We start from the raw sequence: 26,399 nt of genomic DNA on the forward strand, positions 1-26,399 counted from the left end.
CACAACAGAGACTACTCGATTTACCCCCGCCGTTGTTCTCTCTGATCCTTTTTCGTTTAATGGCAGCCAAGAGTCAAATTGAATTTTATTCCCCAGAACCCATAACTATTACCCGTCGACCCAACGATAGACCCCCACAGCCATAAACAGACAGAGCCAGAGCCATAAGCAGACCCATCAATGGGCCCCCAATTCAACCCAGAAAAAAACCCCATCCCCTCGACCATCTATCAATTCAATGCTGACCCAAACAGTTTTTCAAATTGCCAGGCCTTCAATTAGCTGCATAAAGTTCAAGTTTCATTTTCAATTTATGCATTTTCATATTGCAAAAAATATAGCATATAAAAAAGAGGCTAGAAAAAACAAGCGAGGCTAAAAAAAGGGTGGAAAATCGCTGGGGGAGAGAGAGAGAAAAATTATTCATAATCGTTGGAATGGCTTCCGAGTTCTGCACAGTGCCAACTGTTTGGCAGTTGGCCAATGGATTATTGAATAGAAAGGAACCGTAAAACGGCTTAAGCGAAGAGCAAAGAAGCCCCCAGGGGATGGCAAAGAGGCTGAACTTGTTGCCATTTGCAGTCAAATATCTGCTGGTGATTACACTGGGAAAAACATCCACCGGGATTATAGCTAAGGAAAGAATCATCAGGAGAAATGCACATCAAACGGGGATATCGTTCATACCAAAGAATATGAAATACCAAGATATGATCAGGAACAATCTCTTTTGGTCTATCCTTCGGCTACTCGGCCTTGGGCACTCGTCGGCTAGTTTTGGTCCCCTGAATCCAATAACAAAATACACAGCCTGTTATGGAATTTATTCCTGATGCAGCATCTTTTTATTTTATAATCGTAGATCGTATTCAATGCAGTTATTTGGTGGAAAACTAATATTTCTATGGAAAATACTTACCATATTATTCCCCTTTTTCTACCGCTTTAGTTTTGCTTTTTTTTCGCACCAATAAATCAAAAAATTTCCTCCTCAGTGTACTTCATAATTATCAATGTCTTTTTGGCCCACAAAAGGCATTTCAAGCCTCGCCTTGTGTTGCCACACACAAAAGAAATGAAAGAAAGAATGCAAGAGAGTGTGGTGCAAGGCGGAGAAGTGGCAACAACAATTGCAATTGTTTCAATTATGTCGGACAACTTCTCGACTTTATATACCCCCATACATATACAATATATATATAGAGTGCAGTGCAGCTGGCAAAGTGCATATTGCCACTGCCAGCAGTTTGCAATTATGTCAGGATACGGCAAGGACACCAAACCACATCACTCCTTTTGCAGAGACACACATTTCTGCTCTGAAGAGCCCACATCTTTACTCTGAAGAGCCAGGAGCCAGAGCCACATCACAGTCACAGGAGCCACAGACACATCCACATCCACATCCCAGTCACAGGAGCCAGAGCCAGAGCCAGCGCCGCAACCCAGTCACAGGACTCAGAGTTATATCCCAGTGGCAGGACAGCAGCCAGAGCCACACATCCCAGACTCCATTCAGACCAAAAGCCGAATTACTCTTAATGCCGTCGCTCTTTTCTTTGTTTTCGTTGTTTTCTCACATTTTCGCACATCTCCCTCTTGCTACCTCCTGCTGCCCCTCTTCTCTCTGGCTTATTGTGTCTCCGAATACTCGTATAACTTGTATATTTGCGTATTATAATTTGCATAAATTTGCTACTCCAAGAGGGCCGCAAGAAGATGACAGGGCGGTAAGAGGTGGCGGCTCACAAAACAATTTAATAACCAACAGATACAAGTGACAAAATGAATTATGTTGTTATTCGAGACACACTCGAGAGAGGGATGGAGAGATAGACAGAGAGAGCACCTACTTGGGAGGCAAGACTCTCTTTCAAGTGTGGCATGAAGAATGCAGTAAGCGTTGTGGGATTTGTGGTATGTGCGAGTGGAAGTGGGTAGATGTTTGTTGTGTCTGCATTTGAGGAGAGTATGCCAGAGGGATTTGAATTAGGAAAGGCAGCAGGGATATGACTTGAATTTGGACGGGGTTTAAAAGGAGGAACTATTCTTAGGCTACAGAAAATGTGGGGCTGTGGGAATTAAAAATTAGGTATAAATTCGAGTCAGAACTCGCTAAATAAATTAAATAAATTTCTAAAGCTTATGTCCTAAAAGTCTTTTAATTCCATTCTTTTCTATATTTTAAAATTTAATTATTGGTTTTACCCAAAGGTTAATTGGTAGAGTAACGCTCCCCAAGAAAAACACCCAGTGGTAACAACAAAGCACCTCCAAAGTCTTGCCACGTCGATGACGTCTACAATTGTAAAAGCAGAAAATGTTGAAAAAAGACAGAGAAAAATGGGGTTTACCAGGAGGGGAGAGGAGAGAAGAGGAGGTTCGGTTTGTGCAATGACAAGTTGTTGTGATTTAATGTACATATTGGCAGGACCTTCTCTCGTGTCCTTCTCTCTCTGTGAAGCATCGCAATATATATAACCCATATTGCTTTTCCCAGGTTTTCCATCTTTTCCCCCCACCCGTCATGGCTGTCGCTGACGGATATATTAAAGCTTCGATTATGCCATCATCAGGAGGAGAAGGACCAGGACAACAGGCGGGGAGGACCCTCTGTGTGTTTGCTCATGTGTCTGTCTGTCGTGTCTGTTCGGGGGAGAGGGTGCAGGCATTGAGGCAGACAACAAATTGTTAGACGCTACAATGAACATTCGATGCGATTGATTGAAAAGTCATCCCGGGAAAGAGGAGATAAAATGCCATTGGTTTATGCTGTTATCACGATGAAAGGGATCTTTTATGCTCAGGTCTCCCGCCCCGCCCCTCTGCCCTTTATTGTGTGTCAACAAGTTTGGAGGACAAACAATTTAAATTACAAAGCAAACTCAATAAAAATGTTAAAAACTTTTTCGGCCAACACAAGAGAGAGATATTGTTTAGTTTTTTTTGTTGTAGAGGTCCTTGACATGCATAAGTTATGGCCAAGGCGAAAAAGGATACACAGGATGAGGAAGAGCACACAAAGTTTTATAAGAAAAACAAATCGCATCGCTTATTTATAAGCCTGTAAACAGATTTTATGAGCCAAAAGCCTGAATGGAGCCCCTTCTCCCAAAAAAACAAAGTCCGAAAAGGCGGAGGAAGGAAGTTACAGGAAGAAAGTTGCAATCGCTTCGATCGATTTCTTTGGGGAAACAGGAGTCCAGATCCGCTCTATATATCCGCCCCCCCAACCCCACCATATATCCCCCATTTTGGCCAGTTTTCAATTTATTAAAATGACCGTCAAAAATCGTTCTTCTCGGTGCAAGGAAAAAAAGTTTTGTGCGCTTAACCTAAAACACTTTTTGGACACTTCCCACTTCGTTTTTCCTTTCGTTTATTTGTGTGTGTTTTTTTTTGGCCATTTGGCGGGAAAGCGTTGACTGGGTTAAGGCGAAAACTTTTGGCTTGGACAAAAGTTTCTCGTCTCTTGTTTTAGGGGAAGGGGGAGTGCGAGTATGTGGCTGGGCTTATGATTGCCTTCGGAACGCATCCCCCCGCCCGGTAGTTGTTTTTTCAGACAGCAGCATAATTTTTGATTGGGTAACTTTTTGTCGAGAGTTGATATCCTTTTTCGGTTCATTTCTTATGCGGAAAAATCCCTCACACGTGGGGTGGGTGGCGCAGTGTGACCTTTTCCACCTGACTTCCGGCGCGGAAAATGCGTTAAAGTTGGTTGAACTAGGGGCGAAGTGAAACGGGGGGAGGGGAGGGTGGACTTGGAGAGGAATCAGTAACTGGGAGGAGGCCTAACCTAAATACCGGAAATGCCCCTTATAATGCGCTTCCGGCTCATGTGAGGGGTCGCCGCATTCCGTGCCCAGACAGCGGGTGGGGGGACACACACCACAGTCGCAGCCACAGCCCCACGGCCTCACGGGCAAGCCGTTTTGGCTAATCAAAATGTGCAGACAACTGCAAAGGGCAATGCGGGCAGAGGGGGAAATGGGGCGTATAGAGGAGTTTTTTGACCGCAGCAAGCCCACACATCCTTGCAACTTTAGTTGCAGCACACGTTCACGCTTTTGAGCTCCATTCAAGTTTGCCGAATATTAAGTTTTTACCGAAAGTTACTAAATTATTGAGAAAAGTTGGAGGTACTTTTAAATTAGAGCTGGGAAAACGTTTAGCCATTACAAAAAACTTTAGACTTGCTTTGGTTCTATTATACTTATTTATTCTTTTGGAAGAACAAGACATTTTTCTGTTAAACTGATTTTGACCTCAACAAAGCACTAAAATGTTGGTTACTTTCTATATCAAATATTAATATTTATATTTGCTTCTATAGAATCTCTCATAGGCACAATGCATCTACAAAAATGCTGCAGGCTTTCAGGTTCACTGAGACTTCTCCAATCCGTTCTTAGTGATGGTCTTTACATGGGAAAAAAGCTTTAATAATTTCCAGATTTAGTCATCTCTATATATAAGGAAATATTACTTCAAAAAACAGGGAAAAGCCAGCATTTTTACCTCCTTGTGGTTTCAAAGTTTCAAAATTCTTTTTAGGATTCGTGACTTAATGAGAAATAAATGCACTGGAAGGGAGATTCCTATTAGAATAGCTTTCTTTTACCATTGAAATATTAATTGATCAATCGAATATCGAATCTACTTATTGATTTTTAAGGCTTGCAGTTCATATGGATCCAGAAACTACAGTACCATAAAAGAGTTACTTAATAAAGCAATTACAACATACAATATATATCAATCACCTTATTTATAAAATTTTACTATGAAAAAGCGCTTCTCTACCTCATAAATCTCCACCTTTTGTTACATTTTTCCCAAAATGTATTCCACTACTAGTATCTCTGATTAAGTCTCAATCAGTAAAGGTATTCATTTCTTTCTTCTTGGTGCCTCCCAAAACTGTTGCACTTATGCCGCTTCTCATTGTTTACCTTCTCTTTTCTATAATCCCCGCCTATCTATAAATAATCATTTACCCTTTCTTTTCTGGTCTTTTCTTTCCATTTTTTTCCTGTTCTTTATGGCCCAATCAACTAATCAAAACCTTCTCGGAAAAGCCGCTTATAATTTTCCTTTCAACTTTGGCCCCGGGATTTCGCAGCGAGTTTCACTTTAAGCAAACAAAAGGCCGGGGCAGCATCCTGCAAGCACCAAAAGGCCACAGCACGTATTTTTAATTAAACTTTGTGCCATACCATTAACCCCTTTATACTTTAGGCTCAGACAGAGTGACCCCCTTTTGACCCCCTCCCCCCACCACTCTCTCTCTCACTCTGCCCCGTTGCGTGCCAAGTTTTTGCGGTTAATTATCGATGAGAGAGCGAGCCAGAGAATCGCTCGCATCTGCCAAACGTCCTTGGGGCCCGGCAAGTCGAAAAGTTAAATGAAGTGCAAAGTCGGGCACATTGTTCCCAAAAAAGAGTCCCTATACAAAGGCAAGGGGGAGGGACTGGGGGTCATCAATGGGTTAATAAGCGGCCAGCAGCTGCTTCATCGAAATAATAATGCTGTTGAGTTATTGTTCAACGTGAAATTTATGAGGGTCCTTCAATTCATTATCTTAATAATGCTCGACATAATTTTCCCACCCTCTCTCTCTCTCCCAGTGAGACTTGGATTATCCTGAGGTCGCGGCACGTTTACTTCTACCCAAAAAATCGACCGCGTATTAATTCTTAAAGTCCTTCGTAGAACTTTTCCTCTGATTTATCCGCGAGTGTCATATGTGTGTGCCTAAACTAATACTAATGATTACCGTTTGCCTAATTTATTGGATTTCTTTGGCACGCAATGGCAGACAGAGGAGGTCCTTTCCTTTCCTTTCTCTTTGGCTTGTCCTTTTGTCGGGTCATTTATTAATTGCGGTCTGGGCTGTGCGAATGCGTGTGCTAATCTCTTCATTATGCGATTTCATAATGGATTACATTCAAATAAATGTGTGCCTCATTTGCCACATCTTCTCCTTGGACCCTTCCTTGCGGTAATTTCCTTTAATTTCGTTGCCATTTTCCCCTAATGATGCGTCATGAGTGGCATGGGGTTGGGGTTGGGCGCGCTGGGTTAATAGGTCAGCGCGCGTTCCGTTGTTATATTAATGTCTACTAATTTCGGGCGCTGCCCTTGTAATTGAATCAGATGCATCAGTCGCGTGGTTTATTCGATTTTTTTAGCATTGAAGACTGTATTTTTATGGTAGAAATTAAGCATTATGAGGTGTAATAGTTACGGATGATATCTGTAGAGAGGAGCGTACCTGCAAAGGCCCACCGCTAACCCACTCCGAAAGATATATCGCCCTTTCTCAAATCCTTTTCCCTGGGAAGCCCACTTTCTCCGCACATTTACCTGTGCGACAATTTGTAACCCGAAAAGTGAAAACCATTTAAATAGTCGTAAAAATGTGCGACGACAAGCGACGACCGAAATACAATAAAAGCCAAACCTTGGGAATGGGAATCCACATCCTCTGAAGCAACATAAGCTCTTCGCCGGGGTGGAGTGGAGTGCGGGGTATCCTTCGGAAGTATCTCTGGCAGCTGCGCTTACAAGTAAGCGGGAAAATTGAAAACTGTTAAGGGAAAAGCGCGCTGGGGATGGGCACCCAGACATTGAGGACAACCAGAACGACAGCGACAAATGGCGCTGGAGCTTGTTCATGAAAATTTAAATTGCAAAATGGCTCCGCCTCCGCCACGAAAAGTGCCTCCCACTTTTGCTAATATTTGTGTTTTAATTACCTGGAAAAGTGTCAGGCCAAGCTCTGGGGCAGAGCCTCTAAAAGCACTGTGTCCTAAGGCTCTGAGGCTCTGGAGGCTGGTGGTCTTAGGCTCTGGTGTCCTTTGGAGTTGTGTGCAAATTTGTCCGCCATGCTGTGACGGCAGTTGCCGCCAGTCAATGATTTGCAAGACATTGTCCTCTTTTAATTATAATAATTGTTAACAAAAAATGCTGCAAGAAAGGGAAAGGAAAAGATTGTGTTACATGGAAAATTCTCTAAAATAAACTTAAAGCATAATTTTCTTGAGTAAATGTCATTCCCCTGACTCTAAACCCAAAACCTATTTGATCGAATAATATTTCCCATCTATTTCCACAGCTTTTCCTGGGCGAAAATCAAATCGGATAAATAGTAGGCTGCGCCCTGCCTATAATTTGCAGCTTACAAATTTCCTGGCTAGCATTTCTCAGTTCGTTTGTGTTGTTCGAGGCAAAAGCATCTCTTAAAAAAATTGTTTTTTCCAAATTTAAAAAAAAAAAAAAATAAAAATATTTCAATTTGAAAAAAGAAAAACAAAAAATAAAAGTGAGTGAAAAATTACCTTTCGGATATAAACAAAATAAAATTAACTTCCAAACATCCTTTTGGTAGATGGCCATGCTTCGCGCGTTCCATCGTGGGTCAAGGGTCAACCACATATTGGCCGGCTATAGCTATCGTCGCTATGCCAAGGATGTCAAGTTCGGACCCGAGGTCCGCGCCATGATGCTGCAAGGCGTCGATGTCCTGGCCGATGCCGTGGCCGTGACCATGGGCCCCAAGGGACGCAACGTCATCATCGAACAGAGCTGGGGCTCGCCGAAGATCACCAAGGACGGCGTGACTGTGGCCAAGTCCATCTCATTGAAGGACAAGTTCATGAACATTGGCGCCAAGCTGGTCCAGGATGTGGCCAACAACACAAACGAAGAGGCTGGCGATGGCACCACCACCGCCACGGTGCTGGCCCGTGCCATTGCCAAGGAGGGCTTCGAGAAGATCTCGCGTGGCGCCAATCCCGTGGAGATCCGTCGCGGTGTCATGCTGGCCATCGACACCGTCAAGGAGAACCTCAAGAAGATGTCGCGTCCGGTGAACTCCCCCGAGGAGATCTGCCAGGTGGCCACAATCTCGGCGAACGGCGACCAGTCGGTGGGCAATCTCATCAGCGAGGCCATCAAGAAGGTGGGCCGCGACGGAGTCATCACCGTCAAGGATGGCAAGACCCTCAACGACGAACTGGAGGTCATCGAGGGCATGAAGTTCGACCGTGGCTACATATCGCCGTACTTCATCAATTCCTCCAAGGGAGCCAAGGTGGAGTTCCAGGACTCCCTTTTGCTGTTCTGCGAGAAGAAGGTCAAGACCACGCAGAGCATTCTGCCCGCTTTGGAGCTGGCCAATGCTCAGCGCAAGCCTTTGGTCATAATCGCGGAAGATGTGGAGGGCGAAGCCCTCAGCACCATGGTCCTGAATCGCCTCAAGTCCGGCCTTCAGGTCTGCGCCGTCAAGGCCCCCGGTTTCGGGGACAATCGAAAGGAAACAATAGAGGACATGGCCATTGCCACGGGCGGCATCGTCTTCGGCGATGAGGCGAATCTCGTTCGCCTCGAGGATGTCAAGTTGAGCGATTTCGGACGTGTCGGCGAGGTGGTCGTCACCAAGGACGACACCATGCTACTGAAGGGCTTGGGCCAGCGTCCCTTGATCGATCGCCGCATTGAGAACTTACGGGAGGCCATCGCGGAGACCAAGTCCTCCTACGAGAAGGAGAAATTCCAGGAGCGCCTGGCCCGTCTCTCGTCGGGCGTGGCCCTGTTGCGTGTCGGCGGCTCTAGCGATGTGGAGGTTAACGAAAAGAAAGACCGTGTTAACGATGCTCTGAACGCCACCCGGGCTGCTGTCGAGGAGGGCATCGTGCCCGGAGGTGGCACCGCTCTCCTACGCTGCATCAGCCGCCTGAACGACATCAAGGGAGCCAATGAGGACCAAAATATGGGAATCGAAATCATTCGTCGTGCCTTGCGTATGCCGTGCCTCACGATTGCTAAGAATGCTGGCGTCGACGGGGCCATGGTGGTGGCCAAAGTGGAGATCCTCGACGGCGACTATGGCTACGATGCGCTGAAGGGGGAGTACGCCAATATGATCGAGCGTGGCATCATCGATCCCACCAAGGTGGTGCGCACAGCCATCACGGATGCCGCTGGTGTGGCTTCGCTCTTGACTACCGCAGAGGCCGTGGTCACCGAACTGCCCCTCGAAGACGCTGGAGCTGCCGCCATGGGTGGCATGGGAGGGATGGGAGGCATGGGAGGCATGGGAGGCCTCGGTGGCATGATGTAATAGACACAAACAAAACACTACAGTACGCAGACGCTACACTACGGGCAACACACTGAACTACACTACATTTGGTGCTAAACAAGTCTAGAACGTAACTACACTACGCTACAAGAACATCTACTCTATGCCAACAAAACAGTTGTTAAACGGGTTTAATCGGCAGACATTTACACTGTTATACACAAAACCAATTGCACACTTCAATATTGCATTATTCGTCGTTCTTTCGTGATATTATATATGGATAATATACATACACACACGCACACTAAACGTTAGTTAGGCAGACTGTATTTCCTCCCCCTAAAAAACAATACTTACACCTTTTACTTGGCCCAATAACCGGCTGTTCGAAACGCGTGCCAAACAGCTACAACCAATGCTCGGATACACATACATATTACGGCGCAATCACTCCGTGACATAATGGTGGTTTCCAACACGATCGACTCTGTTTAGTTTGGAAAGTACAATGCAACTTTAGCTCACATATTACGCAACTAACACTAATACACTATCATAAACATTTTGTTGTTCAATTACACTGTTCTTAATAAATGTTTTAACAATGCATGAAATAAAATTTGTTTAAATTGGGAATTATTGCGAAGGTAATGCCTTAACCTTTAATCGATTAACCTTTTCAGAAGTTTATGCATCGATTGTTCGGGTGGGTTCTATTCTCAACATCTTTTCATGCGGAATTTTATAGAAATATGACTTAAAAGTCGTTTCTTGAAAATATCTTAACAATGAAAAACTAGTTTTAGACTTAATTATAAGATTATACAAAGCTTATATGTTTCCAAAATCATGACAAAATATTCATTATTGATAAATGGAAAATACCAATAAAATCTCTGGCAAAGACAGTATAAATAGTAATATACAGATTACATTTGTTTTGGTACGCGATAGCTGGATAGCTTTTAAACGACTATTTTACATTTCTTGTGGTACACGATTTTGTGCGGATGGTTTTTAAAAGTGGCTCCAGACTCTTTCACATTTTTTGTTTAAGCCAGAGTCTGAGATGGATCACGTGGTTAATTAATATTGTTTTTGGTTTGCCGTGTATTTCTTTATTTACAATTTCCCATTCCTTTTTTTCTCACCGCATGTTTCTATACGATATTCAGCCGATAGCTTTCCAAAGAAACACTGAATAATTGACATTTAAAATGAGGTAACAATTATATTAAGAAAAGAAAAAAAATTTCCTGCCCGCCAGATAATAAAATAATGCCGAAATTACATTAATTTATAGCCTAAAATATACCTTTGTTAAGATTTGGTTATTAAGAAAAATTTCCTTAAACACCCCATCCCCAGTTTATTGGGCACCCAAGAAGGACTAACCCCTAAAGGATGCTGCGGAGGAAACCGTGTCCGGATGACCGACTCGACTTATTTGTTAATGTTTCCTTCTCTCCGCTTTTTGGCTTCATTTTTCCTATGTTTTTGCCATTGTTCTGTATCCTGGGGCAGGGGCACACTCGTCGACTTTCTCTGACAGTCTGCTTTGGCCAGGAAAGTACTTTTACACATGTCCTTTGTCCGTTGTCCTTTGCTGTGTTGTGTTAACCACTTGTTGTAGTTTTTGCATTGTCCTGTCTCTGTGTTTCCTCCGGGTTCCTTCCGTTTTTCCGTTTGTTGTTTTGCATTTCGCTATGAAATATTACAGAGTCAGGGACAATGGACCCCAATGGACTGACTTTTGGGCGCTTCTAATTGTCCTGAAGAGCCACCGCCACTTGACTTTCATGCATTTTCTGCTTAACATTTTGACATTTATAATGGGATTCTGGCGTCTGCTAAGAAAGAGATCCATTTGGGAGGATAGCCTTGCGACTAAGCGTATGCAAAAAAGGAAAAACACTTGAGCCATGGGGCTGAATGCTGCACCTCATCGTCATCCACCCAAAAAACGACGGAGGCGAAGCAAAATCTTCTGGTGCCCCGTGGGCCCTCATGCAAAGTGGGTAACAGAGCGTGCTTAGCAATCTCATTCCTTCAGGCTCTGCACCACGTCCCCCTCGCCCGTTCAAGCTCTACATAAGGCATGTCGTGCATTATACCCGCGGCTCATCCTTGATGCTGCCTTCCACTCGAGTTGCAACATCCTGCCGCGGCCTCAGCATCAGCCTCAGCCTCAGCCTTATTCTTGGCTCTTCTGCACCTCTGGCTGTTTATGTTGTCAACGCAAATTGCACTTTCAGCTTTCCGTGTGATGTTCAAGTGTCTGTTAAGCAGCAGATGATGATCCCACACCCACACACCCACGTGTCTTAATGATGCTACAAGAGATGTTGCATCCTGCAAGGCGACGAGCGAGCGAGCCCAAGGGTCCACTCGCATTGGCCTGAACAATGCGCCACTTAATTATGAAAAAGGCCGCGTCGAGTGTCGGCCAGCGTCCGTCCAGAGTCCTGTGTTCTGCGTCCTGTGTCCTGTGTCGTGACACCATAACGCCCCATCTAACGGCAGATTTACGACACTGGCTAATCCTCGCTCGCTTAGCGCATTAAATCAGCTCCGAAATGGCCATAAAATTGGCCTCCAGCTTGCCCCCGACCTCCTGCCTACACATGGCAAACATTTCAAAAAATTGACAATTTATTGCAACTGTCGAGGGTCGCAGGGTAGGGGAAACGCAGGGAAAATAAAAATATTTCCACGCCACGGAAAGGGAAATTAAAGTAAGTAAAGTTTTCTTTTGTTTGCGCTACGAATTTTTGATACTCTGGGGGCTAAAATGGTGGAGGGTAATAAGACCCAAATTTATCTAGGCGTAAATAATGATGATTGATGCTTATTTGGAAATTAGAGACATATAACTGATTCAAATATCGTTGTCGGTGTCACAAAGCCTTTCAAAAACATTCTTTTTCTTATCTATAACTATCGAATTTAAACGATAAACACAAAAACATATTTCAATCATTTTGCAAATAATGGAAATATCATTAAATTAAAATGTATTGAAATATAAAGCTAATACCTTATTTTAAACTATTTCCTTTCTTTCTAATTCCTTAATTTGTTTCTAAAATATAATTGCATTATTTCTCTTCTACTCAAATTCCGTTAGTTACATTTTTCGATCTGCTAAAAACTCTTCAATTTCACATACAAATTAAGAGGAATTTAACTCTACTTTTCTGTACATTTTAACCAAATTTTTGTACCAAATATAAATTAATTATCTTTAATTATATTTTCATAATTAATGAAAATTCCATGAAACTGTTTTGTTCAATTATTAGTACTGAAGTATAAAATTAATAATTTTTGTATATATATTTCATTTTTTTTAGTGCCTTTATTTATTTTTATAAACGTTTAACAGTATTTCCCTTTTAATCGAAATCCTTTAGTTATTTCCTTAGATCTGCTAAAATCCCTCTCAAACCCTACCTCGAAAGCTTTTAAAACACTTTTATTCGCTCTACAACTATTAAAACTCCACAACATGTCTTCAAAGAGCTGAAACTTAACAAAGGACCCCCACAAAAATCTCTGGTCACTGTCATTGCCCTGGGGACATAGTTCATACCAAAGTTGTCCCTGTCCCGATGCATCTGGCTACCGTTTTCTGTGTTAGATTTATATTGCATTTGATTTTGATTTTGATTTTTGTTTGCCAGTACTCGTAGCACTCGTTTGTGGTGTGTATGCATGCAACATGCCGTTCTGTTGCATTTGCCCCTGCCCTGGTACTCGCGTACGAGTATGCAAAATACATCTACAATATGGCCATTGTTATGATTTATGTGGCAGAAATATTTCAGGCGCGTTTCCTGCCAATGTTTGCCCTTTTACAAACGAGAGACCATGTGAGAGTCGCGTCGTGTCGTGGGGCGGAAAAAGAGTTATGGAGGGAGGGGTGGGGGAGGGGAAGGGCCACCGCGACTACAAAATATTTTGTTTAAGCCTGGCCAAATTCAATTTCAATTTGCACCCCATCAAAAGACAAACAAAAGTCTTTGAACTCTAGCCGTAAACATATATATTTGGGGGATATATTTTGGGCTATTTTTTTCTTGGCAGTCCCCCAGTCTGGAAACCGGGGGACGGCATGTGGCGAGAGCAACTGTGACTTCGACTTTTCGTGTCAGTTGCAGCGGCAGAAACAGCAGCTTTTAGGGGCGTCCTGTCTGGGGGCCCTGTCGAAAGTGTTGTCGCCTTCCGCTGGGGTTTTCCCCATAAACAAATCTAAGGGGAGGGTGGGTGTTGAAATTGTGGATCGTAATTGAATTTCATGTTTCTGCGCCTTCAACTCTTTGATGTTTAAAGGATCTGTTCAGTGCGGGTATCCCAATGGATATACAAGAAGAAAGCTGCTAAACTAAAGGCCAAGATTGCTGTACTAAAGTAGCCTTGGCGGCCGTGCAATTTATAAGCGGAAATGGCAATCGCCCACACACCGACACCGACACACGGCGTTCCCATGGCTGGACCCATCTGCCCGCCGCCCACTCAGGAAATGCAACTGTTGCCCGCCCTCACGTTTGAGTTTTGGATTGCATTGTACTCGTCTCTTCCAGCCCTCGCTGCAGGGGGAGGGGTTTTTTGTGTCCTGGTCACCAAGTGGCATGCGTTTCTAATTTCCTGACTGGCCCTCCCCTGTCATCCCCGGGCCACCGTTTGTCCTGGCATTTCGAAATTGCAACTCAGTCAAAATTATAAAACGAGATTTTTGGGGCTTACCCGGTTTTTAATGCGTGTTGCTGTGTGTGCCCTGCCAAATGAGACTTGCCTCAAGGGACTGCCCCTTTGCCCTTGTATTACGATTAATTGAATTTGCGATGGCATTGCGAGCCAACTGACTGACTGACAGACAGCCTGCCTGACGGACAGATACTCGTTTGAGAGGACAATGACTGCTGATGATGATGCATGAGGCTCTAGAATAGCAGATGGATATATACATACATGGTTTATTAAAGAAAACTACTGCTCCCACAGTTTAAATAGTATTTGCATATATGTAATAGGATAGTATTCTTTATAGTTGTTGCTGATTTTGTATTTTTTAATTAAATATTTGCACAGTCATTATGTTAGTCATTTCAGCAATTTCAATACAATACTTACCGAGTTATAAGGAAGTGAATTAAAGATCAAAATGTTGCCCCAATTGGTGTGCCTTTTTACTCTTTTGATCTGAACATTACAGAACACATATGGGGATGGCTTTTGCGTATAGATTGTATAACGAAATCTATGTTAATCTAAATTAAAAAATAATAAAGTAGAAAAACCCTGACCCCCGACTATGTGCACTTCAATTTAAATATGATTTATGAAAATATTGGAAATATTAAAATGTATGTGTTTTCACTTACATTTTAACATTGTCATGATAAAATTTGATCTAAATATATTTCATAAATAAAGTAAATATATTTAATATTTAAATAAAATATTTTTATATTTCAATTTAATAAATTTTCTGCAAGTGCACTATAATATTTTTATTCTAGCGTGTTTTTTATTTAGATTAAATATGAGCCCAACTAAAAATAATTTTTCATAGATTTAAATTAAAAAAAAAAATTGAATTGTATTAAATCTTAAAAAGTATCATACAAATAATAATTAGCTCCTTTAAAAGAATTTTTCATATTTACACTTTCATTTTAAATAAATAAATAAACAAAATTCTCAAAATTATGAAGTTAGGAAGTTTTCCATATACATTTTTTCCTTGATTTAAAAAATATAATTTGGTATTGCAAATCCATGACGCATGTCATTGATCGTCAGTTTATAGACGATGGAAATGGAAAGAAATTTTCTGCAAAATGTAGTTTTCTTTTAGAATCCCATACCGATCTTAACTCATCAAAGAACCCCTTTCACAGCATTAATCCTGGCGACTCAGCCGCCCTCGATATGCTGCTGATCCCAAGAATTCAAGAGCCTGAAAATCCGTATAAAACGTAAGAGGGGGGAAAGGCGTGGCGCACAATCAACTTCATTGATTGCAATGGACAGCAATTACCGCAGAGGTTTCGCCACTTTTTTTCGAATTAATTGACGCCTGCCGGCGGCCCGGACTTCTGTGGACTTTCAGTGCCGACCAAAAAATGTCAGCCAACAGACAATTAATCAATTTGCTGCTTAATTATGATGTTGAAGCCTGTAAAATCACGGAAAAAACAAACAACCAACAGAGCAATGAAGTAGTAACAGAAGTCAAAGGTTAATTACATTCAAAACGAGTGCTGAAAAGTGCCGAAAGTTTTCTTAAATTTCCCTCCTTAAAGGAGACCAGATTAAAATCCCATCAATTTGGAAATGGATACTAGGTTGGAAAAGTGTTTTTCATCTTGGTATCAGCCAGAGCCCGATGTCAGCTGCTGGAAGCAAAAGGCGACATGACAACTTAGGCGGGCTTCATGTTGCATTCAGCCAGCGGGGGCGTCAGCTGGCGCCACATATCACGATACTACAGGCGCCCCACCCCCAAGCCCCGACCAGTTATGCCCCCCTAACCCTCCAACGAAAACCCGTCTCTGAGCTCTGGCATTTTGCCTCATTCTGTATGCACTCAACGCATTAAGTGGCGACATGTGTTACACTGAAGACAGGCGACACTCATGGAGGCAGCCACATCAAGGCAAAACACATTCGTGCAGCAGGAGCACCAAAAAGAAAGCCCCATGTAGGCAGAAACGGGTGCGGGAGGCGTGTCCCTGGGGCTATGTTAGTGGGGTGTTAATAGAATCCATTTCGGTACTGGGCTGCATTCTAATGCATTCAGTGGACCATTCGGCTCGAAGGCAGGACATTAATCAACAGAAAATGAAACCAAAAACGCAAAAACTGAATGCCAATGAAATCAATTTCTTCTCGTTTCGTCCAGGAAAATTGTTTCAAATTTTGCTGCTGAATTTCTTGCTAATTAAGTGGCGTCATCGTCATGCCAACTGCAGGCCACAGCAGGACGGCAAATCATCAAATGAGAAATTAACTTCGAAATTGGAAACCGCACCAGCAGCAGAAGCAACAGTAGATGCCACAGAGATGGATCTCATGCCGAGTCTCATTGAGGCAGGGCTATGGGAAACTTTTAACTCCCCTTAGAGACAGCATTTCATCGCAATTCATTTATTAAACAGGAAAAACAGAAAAACAATTTGCTTTTGGCAGCAAAAGTCACGTAGGAAATGCATAAAAATTCCCTAAAAGAAAGTAAAGACCGGCCATGCATTTATGCAAAATGTAGGAGACATACGGGTACCATTGTATGGTACCTTCTTCCACTGTGCGTGTGCCACTAATTTAGAAGCGAAAGGAAAATGTTTTCCCTTCTTTCTTTTTTTGCGTCTTCCAGCACGCACCTCGTATAAAAGTTTTTCCCGTAGATGGCATTGCATGTCCAAAATAGTTGCCCAAGTTTGCTGCTTTGCATAATTTACAGGGCATGTACCTTGGAGCGATAAAAGGGAGACCCCAAGACCCGAAGACCCTGGTCTCCATCTTATCTCCATTTTATAAGCATTTTCATTTGAAACCATTTTCCAGGGCACCGCAAACAGGTGGGTGCGCTGAGGCGTATCCAATGACTAATTAAAAGGAAATTTCTATAGCACTTACAAATTTCTGTCGATGCGGCTGCAGCTGTGGTCTAGCCATCCCCTGGATTGCATCATCCATCATCATCCACACAATTCTGCACTGTTAAATCATTAATTTTCCTGAGTCTCCACAACTATTTGGTTAACGAGAACGGTCTCATGTTTCCACATGTTAGCATAATTTTGCTGTCGGTTTGAACCTTATGTCAAGGAATTGAAGCAGTTTTAGGGCCCTGAGTGGAGTGGAAAGGCCATGGCTGGAGGGTTATGAAAATTGCACAGAAAAGACCTCAGCAGAGGAGTCTGACAGGCACAGAAAATCTCAGAGAACAGAGCCGTTTCATGAAAATATGAGAGAACCTATTGCCTTGAGTTTTCTTTCAGGGGAAACCCATTCCAAAATCCAATTCATATTCCATTCGAAACCAGGCAGCCAGTTGAAGAAAAACGCCAACAAGCAACAGCATCCGAGAAAATGTCACACAATTTTCGGTCAAAAGGAGGTTCGTAAACGAAATTTTAAATCAAAATCGATGGAATGTCCATCAGTAAGTAATTCCATCTGATTCCAGCTTTTGATGGCTTTGGCAAGCAATCACCATATTGCCAGATTGGGATTGGTGCGGGAACTGGTCTGGTCACCGGATACGTTTTCTTCAAGGCCAGTAAGTCCGTGGCCATTGCAGCAGGAGCATCGATACTGATTGTGCAGCTGGCAATGGAATCTGGATTGGTGAATTTCGAAGTCGAAACGATCGTGATGCACGGGCACCAACTCAATCCAAATAATATCCATGTGATGCCAAGCATTGCCTCTTCACATTCTTGGGAGGCGATAAAAGAGCAGCTGACAAAGGCCCGTGATTTTTTGGCTGGAAGTCAACGCTTGTGCGTTGCAATGCTCGGCGGCTTCTTGGTGGGGTTTGGACTGGCCTAAGCATAATTTAAAATTGTATTTTTTTTTTTAATTGTTTAAATTGAAGTATAAACCAGGGAAATGTAGGCAAAATCCTCGAAAATATTATGGAGTATTCTTTAAAGCATTCTTTTGGTTTTGGTTGTCAGATATCTGTCAGTTATATGGCTTCCATCTGCATCTAAATTAATGCTCCGAAACAGACAAACCATTTAACTCGACACAGACCGCCCTGTGGCGCGCCCTGTGGCAGCCACAAAGCTGCGTTCCTCACTTGCAACTAACAACGTGGTTCTCCCTCTTCAACTCTCGCCCTGTCTCCTATGGCTCACCGCAGTTAATTTGTTGTACTGGTCCGCACAAACAAATACTCGTACTCGTGTCCGTTCTCGCAAAACAGCAAATGGGAGTGCATCTCGTTTGCTTTGAGCCAACTCTGAGCTAAACTCTTTATCCACTGACGGACACTGGGGCCCTGGTCACTGACTGTTTTCAAATTTACAACATGTCAACAGGCATCAGGCATCAGGCATCCAGCAACGGGTTCCACAGATTCTCCATGTGCTATTTCCATTGCGCTCTCATCACATTAAACATATGGTCGACGGGGTCGGGATGGTGGCGTTTAGAATTGTTTGAATAAGTATTACGCATACGCACACGTTGACTTTCTTTGGTGTGTGCATTTTTGTAGGGAAAAGTACATACGAAAACCCTAAAACTCAATTTGCCAGCATGCAATCATGTAAAACTTAACGCACAATTGACTCCACCAAAGGAAGTGGAAGCATTTTGTAGTTGTGGAAAGTACAGTTGTGCTTGCTCTGGAAATGATGTTGCAATATAAATTATTCACGAATAATGTTGTGGTCGAAGATGTATTGTGCTTTGAGCAAAGATTGAAACTATTCTGGGTTCCGAAAAAGGCATTAAATCTTTTGACTGAAAATCTATAAGAAATCTACAGTTTTTGGAAAATTTCGAGTTTTAAGGGCTATTTTAATTCTGTCCGAGTCTCCAAGTAACTATTCTTTTTTTGTATTTTTAAATTTTGTTCTCTTCTTTTGTTTTATTTATTATGTTTTATATATCCCTTTTCATTAAGTTGTTTGGCTTGGATTTTTTATTCTTTTAAGCTTTTTCAAACCTGTAATAAATATATTTTATTTTCTATTTTTTTTTATTTTAGTTTTTATATTTTTTATTTATTCATTAGAACTTAATATTACTATTATAAGGTTTTTAAAACTACAGTTTTGTGGCACTTTTTATACCCGATACTCAAAATGAGTATTGGGGTATATTAGATTTGTGGTAAAAGTGGATGTGTGTAACGTCCAGAAGGAATCGTTTCCGACCCCATAAAGTATATATATTCTTGATCAGCATCAATAGCCGTGTCGATTGAGCCATGTCTGTCTGTCCGTCTGTCCGTCCGTCCGTCTGTCCGTCTGTCCGTCCGTCCGTCTGTCCGTCAGTCCGTCCCCTTCAGCGCCTAGTGCTAAAAGACTATAAGAGCTAGAGGAACGATGTTTTGGATCCAGACTGCTGTGATATGTCACTGCTACAGGAATATTTCAAAACTGTGCCCCGCCCACTTCCGCCCCCACAAAGGTCGAAAATCTGTGGCATACACAATTTCGACGATACGAGAAAACTAAAAACGCAGAATCGTAGAAGATGTTCATATGTTCTAGATTGCAGAATCTGAACCAGATTGTATAATTATTATAGCCAGAATCACGAAAACAATTTCACTCTTTCTCTCTCTGTCTCACTCTAACACACAGGTTTCATGGTCGGTTTTGCCAATTGCAAAATATGAGTTCAAGGATCTCAGAACCCATAAGAGCTAGAGCAACCAAATTTGGTATCCACACTCCTGTGATATCGGACCTTGACCGTTTCGTGTCAAAATTTCGCCGCACCCCCTTCCGCCCCCGCAAAGGACGAAAATCTGGGGCAACCACAAATCTCAGAGACTATAAAGACTAGAGTAACCAAATTTGGTATCCGCACTCCTGTTAGACCTCACTATAAAACGTATATCTCAGAATTTCGCCCCACCCCCTTCCGCCCCCACAAAGGACGATAATCTGTTTCATCCACAATACTGCATATTCGAGAAAACTAAAAACGCAGAATCATAGATAACAACCATATCTATCAGATTGCTGAATCTGGATCAGATCAGATCATTTTTATAGCCAAAAGGAACAAATCAATTTTCAGTGCCTACGCAGCGCCCGACGTCACGCTCAGACTGATTTTCTGTCTCTCTCGCACGCACTCTTTGTCGTGTCGTTAAATATTAGCGGCGTCTGCCGGAGGAGAGCCATACTGACTTAGTATCGGGTATAACCGTAGAGTTGCGGTGTCCGCAGCAACTCACAACGTTCCCCCTCGTTATTATTTCTTATCGCTTAGTATATTTAATTTCTTAATTTTTATATTTTTTTACATTTTTTTATTTTATCTTTAATTTTTAAATTTGTCTTATTTATATTTTTTATTTACCTATTTATTTGTACAATTTTGTTTAGTATTGAATTGCATTTATTCTAAGAGAGATTTTATAACTACGTTTTGGCATAACTTCTTCCTACATTCAGAATTCCTTTAAATATATTTTAAAAATCTCTGTCTAAAGCCTTACATCCACTGAAAATATGAATATTAAATCCCTCATAGCAAAGAACAGTTGTGTGCAATAACTTGTCGATAGCAGGGAAGTTTCACCTTTTTTCATGGACACATAATCGTAATGCCTTCAAGAATAACCCATAATTTGGGCTGATCTGAAAAACTCTTCAACTTTTGCATACAAAATGGAAATCCTCCACAGAACTCACGTATTGTAGGTATACAGAATATATACACCTACATTAAACTATAGCCATAAAAAATCAAAGTAAAAAAAGAATAAACGGGTAAAAGAATTGTGGGGAAAGAAAAGTAAAGGAAATTTCCTCGGGCAAAAGATTTTACCGCATGGCAAACACGTTTCACATTGAAACGTAACGTTACTTCGAGGATTCGTCCTGTGTGTGGGTGTGTCTGAGGGGGTTGTGAGGGGGAATGTGGGGTGTTCTTGAGCTCTACGTTTTATGGTCAAGTTGCAAGTTACTGTTTCATTTATATTTCATGTGTGGGTGTGTGGTCTTTGTTTTCCAGCAGAACGAGTATCAGACAGTTTTCACATTTTACTTTTCCTATTAATGTCAATTTAAATGTTGAAACACTTTAGTTTACCTTTTTGCTTTGTTTTTTCTTTTGTGCCAAAGAATCTCCAATGGGGCCCGGGTCTGAGGTTGAGATATTGTTCTGGACAAAAGCACTTAAAGCACTGCATTACTCGCCCGGCTAGATTATCGGTAGGAAAAATAGTTGAATGCCCCATGCCACCCGTTAGCTCTGCATTTCCCGCAGTCATTTGTGGCAATTTGCGTGCTCATTGTTAATTTGATTTTCAGTTTGCGATAAGCGTCGGGGGAAAACACCTCGAAAACGAGAGGGAGATAGGGAGAGAGCGAGAGAGAGAGAGAGCTCTACTCTGAAGTCCTTTGCTATTTGGAGAGGCTAGGGCGTGGCCTGGCCGCATAATTGAACGATAAATTAAATAAAAGCCCGTGGAAAAAAGCCCCAAAAATCGAAATGCATTCAAGCGTAGTTTTTGCATTCCAATTGAACTGTTCAAATGGAACTAGAACTGCAGAAGTGCACTTTTTGTGTGTTTGAAACACTCCGAAAACCTCCTTTGAATCAAGTCTTTCCTTCATGAAAATTCTTTTGAAAACCTTCATATTGTACAGATTAATTAGGAATTATTCAAATTAAATATTTATGCAACAAATTCCAAGAAAGTCAATATTTCAATTATGCATTCGCAATTATTATTTTGATATTACACATAAAATAACTCTGGAAGCTGGCTAGTTTCGAAATGCGTTAGAAATCAATTTTACTGTGGAATTCATTTATCAATAATTGAATATTTGTCTACCTGAGGCATTCGAAAATTAATTAAAACAAAAGCAAATAGCAATCCCTCTGAAAATGCCACCAAAAATATTGTTGGCTAATTGATAGGCGGGAAAATTCACATGACTTTTTCAGACAATTTAAAACCGTTTAATGGTTTTTCATTAATTTAAGCCTCGTCAAATATTTAAGTCTGGCAATTTGACAAAAAAAACACACACACACACAGTGCTAACTCTTGCATGGCCAAGGCCTGGGCCTGGGCATGGGCCTTTGATGTTCTGTCGGCACGGTCTGGCGGTCATTTTCACAGTTGAGCGGAAGCTGAGAGTGTGAGAAGTGCATTGACGAAGAGAGGAGTATGAAAAGTGCATAGAAGAGACTCCCACCGGGACACACCGCTTTCGGGCAAATATCAAAAGGTAATGCTTTGAATTTCCCTTCACGGGAAATCCATTTCATATTTTATTCGTCATAAGTTAACCCAATCGAAAAAAAAAACAAAAAGCATTAAATTCCGAGAAAATGTCTAACAGTATTCTGACAAAAGATGGTTCGTAAACAAAATTCAAAATCAAAATCAATAGAATGCCCATCAGTAACTGTCTGAATTCTGCTCTTGAAGGCTTCAGCAGGCTGTCACCGTATACCCATATTGCCATAGGCGCTGGCACGGGTTTCGTCACGGGATATGTGCTGCTCAAGGCCAGCCAGACCGTGGCCGTTGTGGCAGGAGCATCGATCCTGGTTGCTCAGCTGGCCATCCAGGCGGGAGTGATAAAAACAAGCTCCATGGAAACGATCGTGCCGCAAAGGAACCAATCCAACCAAGGACGTGCCGTCCGTGTGCTGCCAACCGTCCCCAATCCTCAGTCCTCAGAGGCGAGAATGGAACAGTTGACAAAGGTCTATGAAATAGTGGCTGGGAGTAGCCGGCTGTTCGTGGCCATGTTCGGCGGCTTCCTAGTGGGTTTTGGCCTGGCCTAGATCCAAATTTATAATATATTCACACATATAAACCCTTCTGTAAATACATTATACTATTTTACAGTGTTTAAATTAAAGTATGTTAATTTTATTCCGCCTTTTGATTATAATCCCTGGGAAATGCAGTGAAACTTTCGATAACAAAGGCCTTGAACATTTTATAGAAATGCTCTTAACAAATAGGCGGCTCACACACACACGCAGATTAAAAAGTTTTTTTCATTCTCGCAAAAACTTGAAAGTTGTAACAACATTTTCATGCGCTTTTAAGCATTTCAATTTTTACCCAGTCACCGCAGAGAGAGAGAAAGGGAGAGAGAGAGAGGGTGAAAATTTATGCATAAGCAAAAGTTTTTCGTAAAACCAAGGCAATACCTTACAAGCAGGATCACATTTCCATGAATAAGAATCCACGAGAGAAGTACCTCCCTCCATTCCTCCATGCTCTTCTGTTAGCACTAATTTCTCATTTTATTGCTAATATCGATCAAATTCATTTGATAAATATTCATTTATTGCATTAGCTTCTCGGCCAGAATAGGAATGCCTGACCGTCACGTTTGGACAACTATTTGACATGTGGCCGATGGTAGTCGCATTTTTATCTGTTTTCTTGCATCCTGCATCCTGAATCCTATGCGGAAGATGTGTGCAGAACCAGAAATAACGCAAAACCAATTTAAATCGAAACCGAAACTCTGAAAAATTCTGAACCCACACACACATCCGCAATCGGGCACGTACCGTATGCGGGGGAACACATGTCGTATGAGCAATAAAATTTGCATTTCCAAAAAGCCACACACAATTTTTGTGATATTTTTTCCTTTTTGCGCATTGGAAATCGAATTTAAAAGTCTGAAATGGAAAATTACCACTGGAAAAGCTAGTTTAATTTGACATTTTGATTATGCAAATAATAGATAATCCCAATTGCGGACGAGGTCTTGAATTAATTGAAAGAGCTACTCCTCTGGTGGACCGGCCAGTCGGAAGATAAATGAAGTCGAAAGTTTGCCTTGTGATTAGCATTTGATTTCGATTGCAGGAGCGTGGCGGAATAGGGGAGTGGGGCAGTGGCAAGCGAAGGAGTGCAGCAGTGGCAAGTTTTTCGAATGAGGTCGAAAGTAGGAGCTGCTAATGGAAAGAGTTTGGGAGTCAATTAATTCCAGCTGCTAATTGGTTTGCTAATTGGCAGAGGTTTTATTTTCCCTCTAAAAATAAGGACCAATATACGGCTAAATATTTCGTAAATCGCCTTTTTTGATGTGAAAATGATGCACCGCAAATCAATTTCCAACAAAGGACCTTCCATAATTGTTTATGCAACAAAGTAAACCAAAACCAAAAACCAAAAACCGAAATGCAACCAAACTCCACACGGAATATGATTACTCGTATTGTAAGCACTTTGAATACAATTTGTGTAATATGTCTAACAATGTGAGCCGACAACTAAAACCGCAAATAGCGTTTTGAAGGGCTGGAAATTATTTAATTAAATTGTTTGCCTCAAAAGTCAGCAGGCCAGGGCATTTAATTGCTGATACTCGTATCCTGGGCAATAACTCGATTAAATCATGTAGAGCTCAAAAGTTTTCCCAGCTCCAACTCCGAACACCCGTATCCGAACTGAAACTTCAAAGGTTTTTGCAAATGCTGCCTGCCTGCCTGCCTGCCAGCTCTGTTGCTGCTCATTAAATTTTCATGCTTGCCTGCAGTCCAAGGTAAAATACGAGCATCGGCATTGCAATGGCACCTCGTCTCGCATCGCACAATGCCCTCTCCACTCTCCATCGTTTCCCATTTCCACGCTTTTCTTTTATTCTCCGCTCAGCCTCTTCATTTGCTGACTGCCTGCCGCCGCTTTTGTTGTATTTGTTTGTTAACACGGTGGGGGGGGGAAGCGTGGCCAGAAAAAGAAAACACAAAAAGCGGAACTTCAGGCCAAAGCCATTCTCTATCTTACAGGATTTGACCCATGGCGGAGACAGAAAACAACACAACGAAACTATTAAAGTGGAAAAGCACTTAAATTTAAATAATAAATAATAAAATGGGATTCTTTTTAAGGTGGAAATTTAATGAAAACAGTGGACAGCGAAATGAAAATAGATGGCTTTGTGGGGAGTTGTATTTAATTTGGGGGGATTTTAATGTCTAGCAGATCTGCATAAACAATTTACGTTTTTTAGCTCGTAGGAAAGGACGGAAAGTGGGACTCTATTTCTTCCAAACTATTGCCATATGAATGTTTTGGAAGGCCAGAACAAAGAAAAAATTATGAAATTGGGAAAAGGCTGTAATGAGAATTATTAGAATTAGAGTTATATAGATTTATGTAGATCTTCGATTCCATTCTCCGCTGCATTGGTTGCCTCTAACATAACATTTATATACTGTTTCTTGTTCATATTTGTATACGAAATATTCAGTGTTCATTTTCCAAGCTATTATATCTTAAATCCGCTCCCATTTTTCTTTTTTTGTTATAAGTCCGCGGAGGTATTTTTTAAATTTTGCTTAGATAGGTCAATTAGCTGGGGAGATTTTAAGGAGCAACTTTTATCACGAATGAACTCTCTTCTAGAAGATAATAATTAACCACACAAATTACTATAACAATAATAAGAAATATCGAATAAGTGAACTTTTGCTAAATTTTAAACAATTACTTAGGTTTTTTTAATTTCATAAATAAAGAAAATAATATCGAGACAAAAGGATATGGACATCTGTTTTTATTGAGTCTTAATGTTTTTTTATCGTAGTTGAAATTTTGGCGGAAATGCACATATATAAATAAGGATAATGACAAAGTCCAGTTTTTCCACATGATTAAAGCGAGCATTTCGAGAGAGAAACGAGTATAAATGAGGGTAGGAATGGCAAGAAATTATACAAGGTTATCCGCATAACTCTCTTTAGAGTCTTATTTTACGCTCAGCACTACTGAGAGCGCTTTGACGGCATATTTGATGAGAGAGCGAGAGAGAGAAGAACGAAGTTTGCTGTTGTGCTGAGCAAAATAATACCCGTAAAGGCAGCACATCGGGGGAGCGGACCACCCTATATAATTTCATCATCTGCAATTGCGCTCGAGTATCGAAAATTGTGCATGCATATGCATATGCGTTCATTTAAATTTGACCTTCAATCAACCTCCAAGCTTTGTTGTTTTCGGATGGCCGGTCGCGTTTTCGCAGACAGTATGTCATTGCATGTCGCTGCACGCCGTTTTCTCTTCTTTTCGTTGTGTTCTAGCACACTTTTTTTTTATACATATGTACATACATATGTACGTTCGAGTCAACAGCATCCACATGACAATAGCAACTAGCGATTCAGAGAACAGTAAAATGAAACAATAAAAAATGACGGTACCTACTCAAGTGAATGGCAGTGTACCACAAATGCCAAAGTCGGAGCAAGTCGGCGGTCTCTCCGTCACTCCATACACCCATATATGTATGAACATACATATGAATGTATATGTATGCATGGTTTAAGCTTATCTAAACAACTGCCGAACCCAAAATCAACTGCCGGCTTAGGCATGCCACCAGACACCAACATCATCAGCCATATCAATATCGAATCGGTAACCACACATAATTTAATTTATATTTACACCAAACTGAACTTGAATGGAAGCCCATTTACCGTGAGAGAGAGACAAACTGAACAAAAACAACCACAGGTTCCCTGACGAGAGGGGAAAATTCTGGAAAATTGATTGATAGTTTTGATGGCGGTGAGCAGAGAGCAGAAATCAGAATGCGGAAAGCGGTAGCTACAGCTGGGA

The 26,399-nt window shown here is 41.6% G+C and overlaps 3 protein-coding genes and 3 long non-coding RNA genes across 9 annotated transcripts; 5 read left to right on the forward strand and 1 right to left on the reverse strand.

Annotated features, from left to right (window-relative positions):
• The first annotated feature begins 2,266 nt into the window (after positions 1 to 2,266).
• LOC26533864 (uncharacterized) lies at positions 2,267 to 2,930 on the forward strand. The gene is made up of 2 exons (XR_004469257.1): positions 2,267 to 2,417; positions 2,501 to 2,930. It is a non-coding gene; the product is annotated as an uncharacterized lncRNA (long non-coding RNA).
• Positions 2,931 to 5,772: 2,842 nt separating this feature from the next.
• LOC26533244 (uncharacterized) lies at positions 5,773 to 7,238 on the reverse strand. Of its 4 annotated transcripts, none has more exons than XR_004469256.1 (4): positions 6,759 to 7,238; positions 6,464 to 6,557; positions 6,275 to 6,366; positions 5,773 to 6,200 (listed from the first exon to the last, which is right to left on the reverse strand). It is a non-coding gene; the product is annotated as an uncharacterized lncRNA (long non-coding RNA). The 4 variants fall into 4 exon arrangements; XR_004469255.1 differs by having other exon boundaries at positions 6,464 to 6,608; XR_004469254.1 differs by having other exon boundaries at positions 6,464 to 6,663.
• A 152-nt stretch (positions 7,239 to 7,390) lies between these two features.
• On the forward strand, positions 7,391 to 9,663 carry Hsp60C (Heat shock protein 60C). Its single transcript, XM_002133079.3, has one exon. It carries the CDS (start codon positions 7,391 to 7,393, stop codon positions 9,122 to 9,124), a length of 1,734 nt encoding a protein of 577 aa, XP_002133115.2. The 3' UTR covers positions 9,125 to 9,663.
• Positions 9,664 to 17,064: 7,401 nt separating this feature from the next.
• Positions 17,065 to 17,729, forward strand: LOC4816303 (FUN14 domain-containing protein fndc-1). Its single transcript, XM_001356042.4, has 2 exons — positions 17,065 to 17,213; positions 17,283 to 17,729. The coding sequence occupies exons 1-2, from the start codon at positions 17,186 to 17,188 to the stop codon at positions 17,645 to 17,647; spliced, it is 393 nt and encodes a 130-aa protein (XP_001356078.4). The 5' UTR covers positions 17,065 to 17,185; the 3' UTR covers positions 17,648 to 17,729.
• A 3,104-nt stretch (positions 17,730 to 20,833) lies between these two features.
• LOC117184185 (uncharacterized) lies at positions 20,834 to 21,816 on the forward strand. Its single transcript, XR_004469427.1, has 2 exons — positions 20,834 to 21,000; positions 21,100 to 21,816. It is a non-coding gene; the product is annotated as an uncharacterized lncRNA (long non-coding RNA).
• A 237-nt stretch (positions 21,817 to 22,053) lies between these two features.
• Positions 22,054 to 22,660, forward strand: LOC6902586 (FUN14 domain-containing protein fndc-1-like). The gene is made up of 2 exons (XM_002133078.3): positions 22,054 to 22,160; positions 22,233 to 22,660. The coding sequence occupies exons 1-2, from the start codon at positions 22,133 to 22,135 to the stop codon at positions 22,592 to 22,594; spliced, it is 390 nt and encodes a 129-aa protein (XP_002133114.3). The 5' UTR covers positions 22,054 to 22,132; the 3' UTR covers positions 22,595 to 22,660.
• The last annotated feature ends 3,739 nt before the right edge of the window (positions 22,661 to 26,399 follow it).

Source organism: Drosophila pseudoobscura, chromosome 4 (genome assembly GCF_009870125.1).
Source record: "Drosophila pseudoobscura strain MV-25-SWS-2005 chromosome 4, UCI_Dpse_MV25, whole genome shotgun sequence".
Lineage (NCBI taxonomy): Eukaryota > Metazoa > Arthropoda > Insecta > Diptera > Drosophilidae > Drosophila > Drosophila pseudoobscura.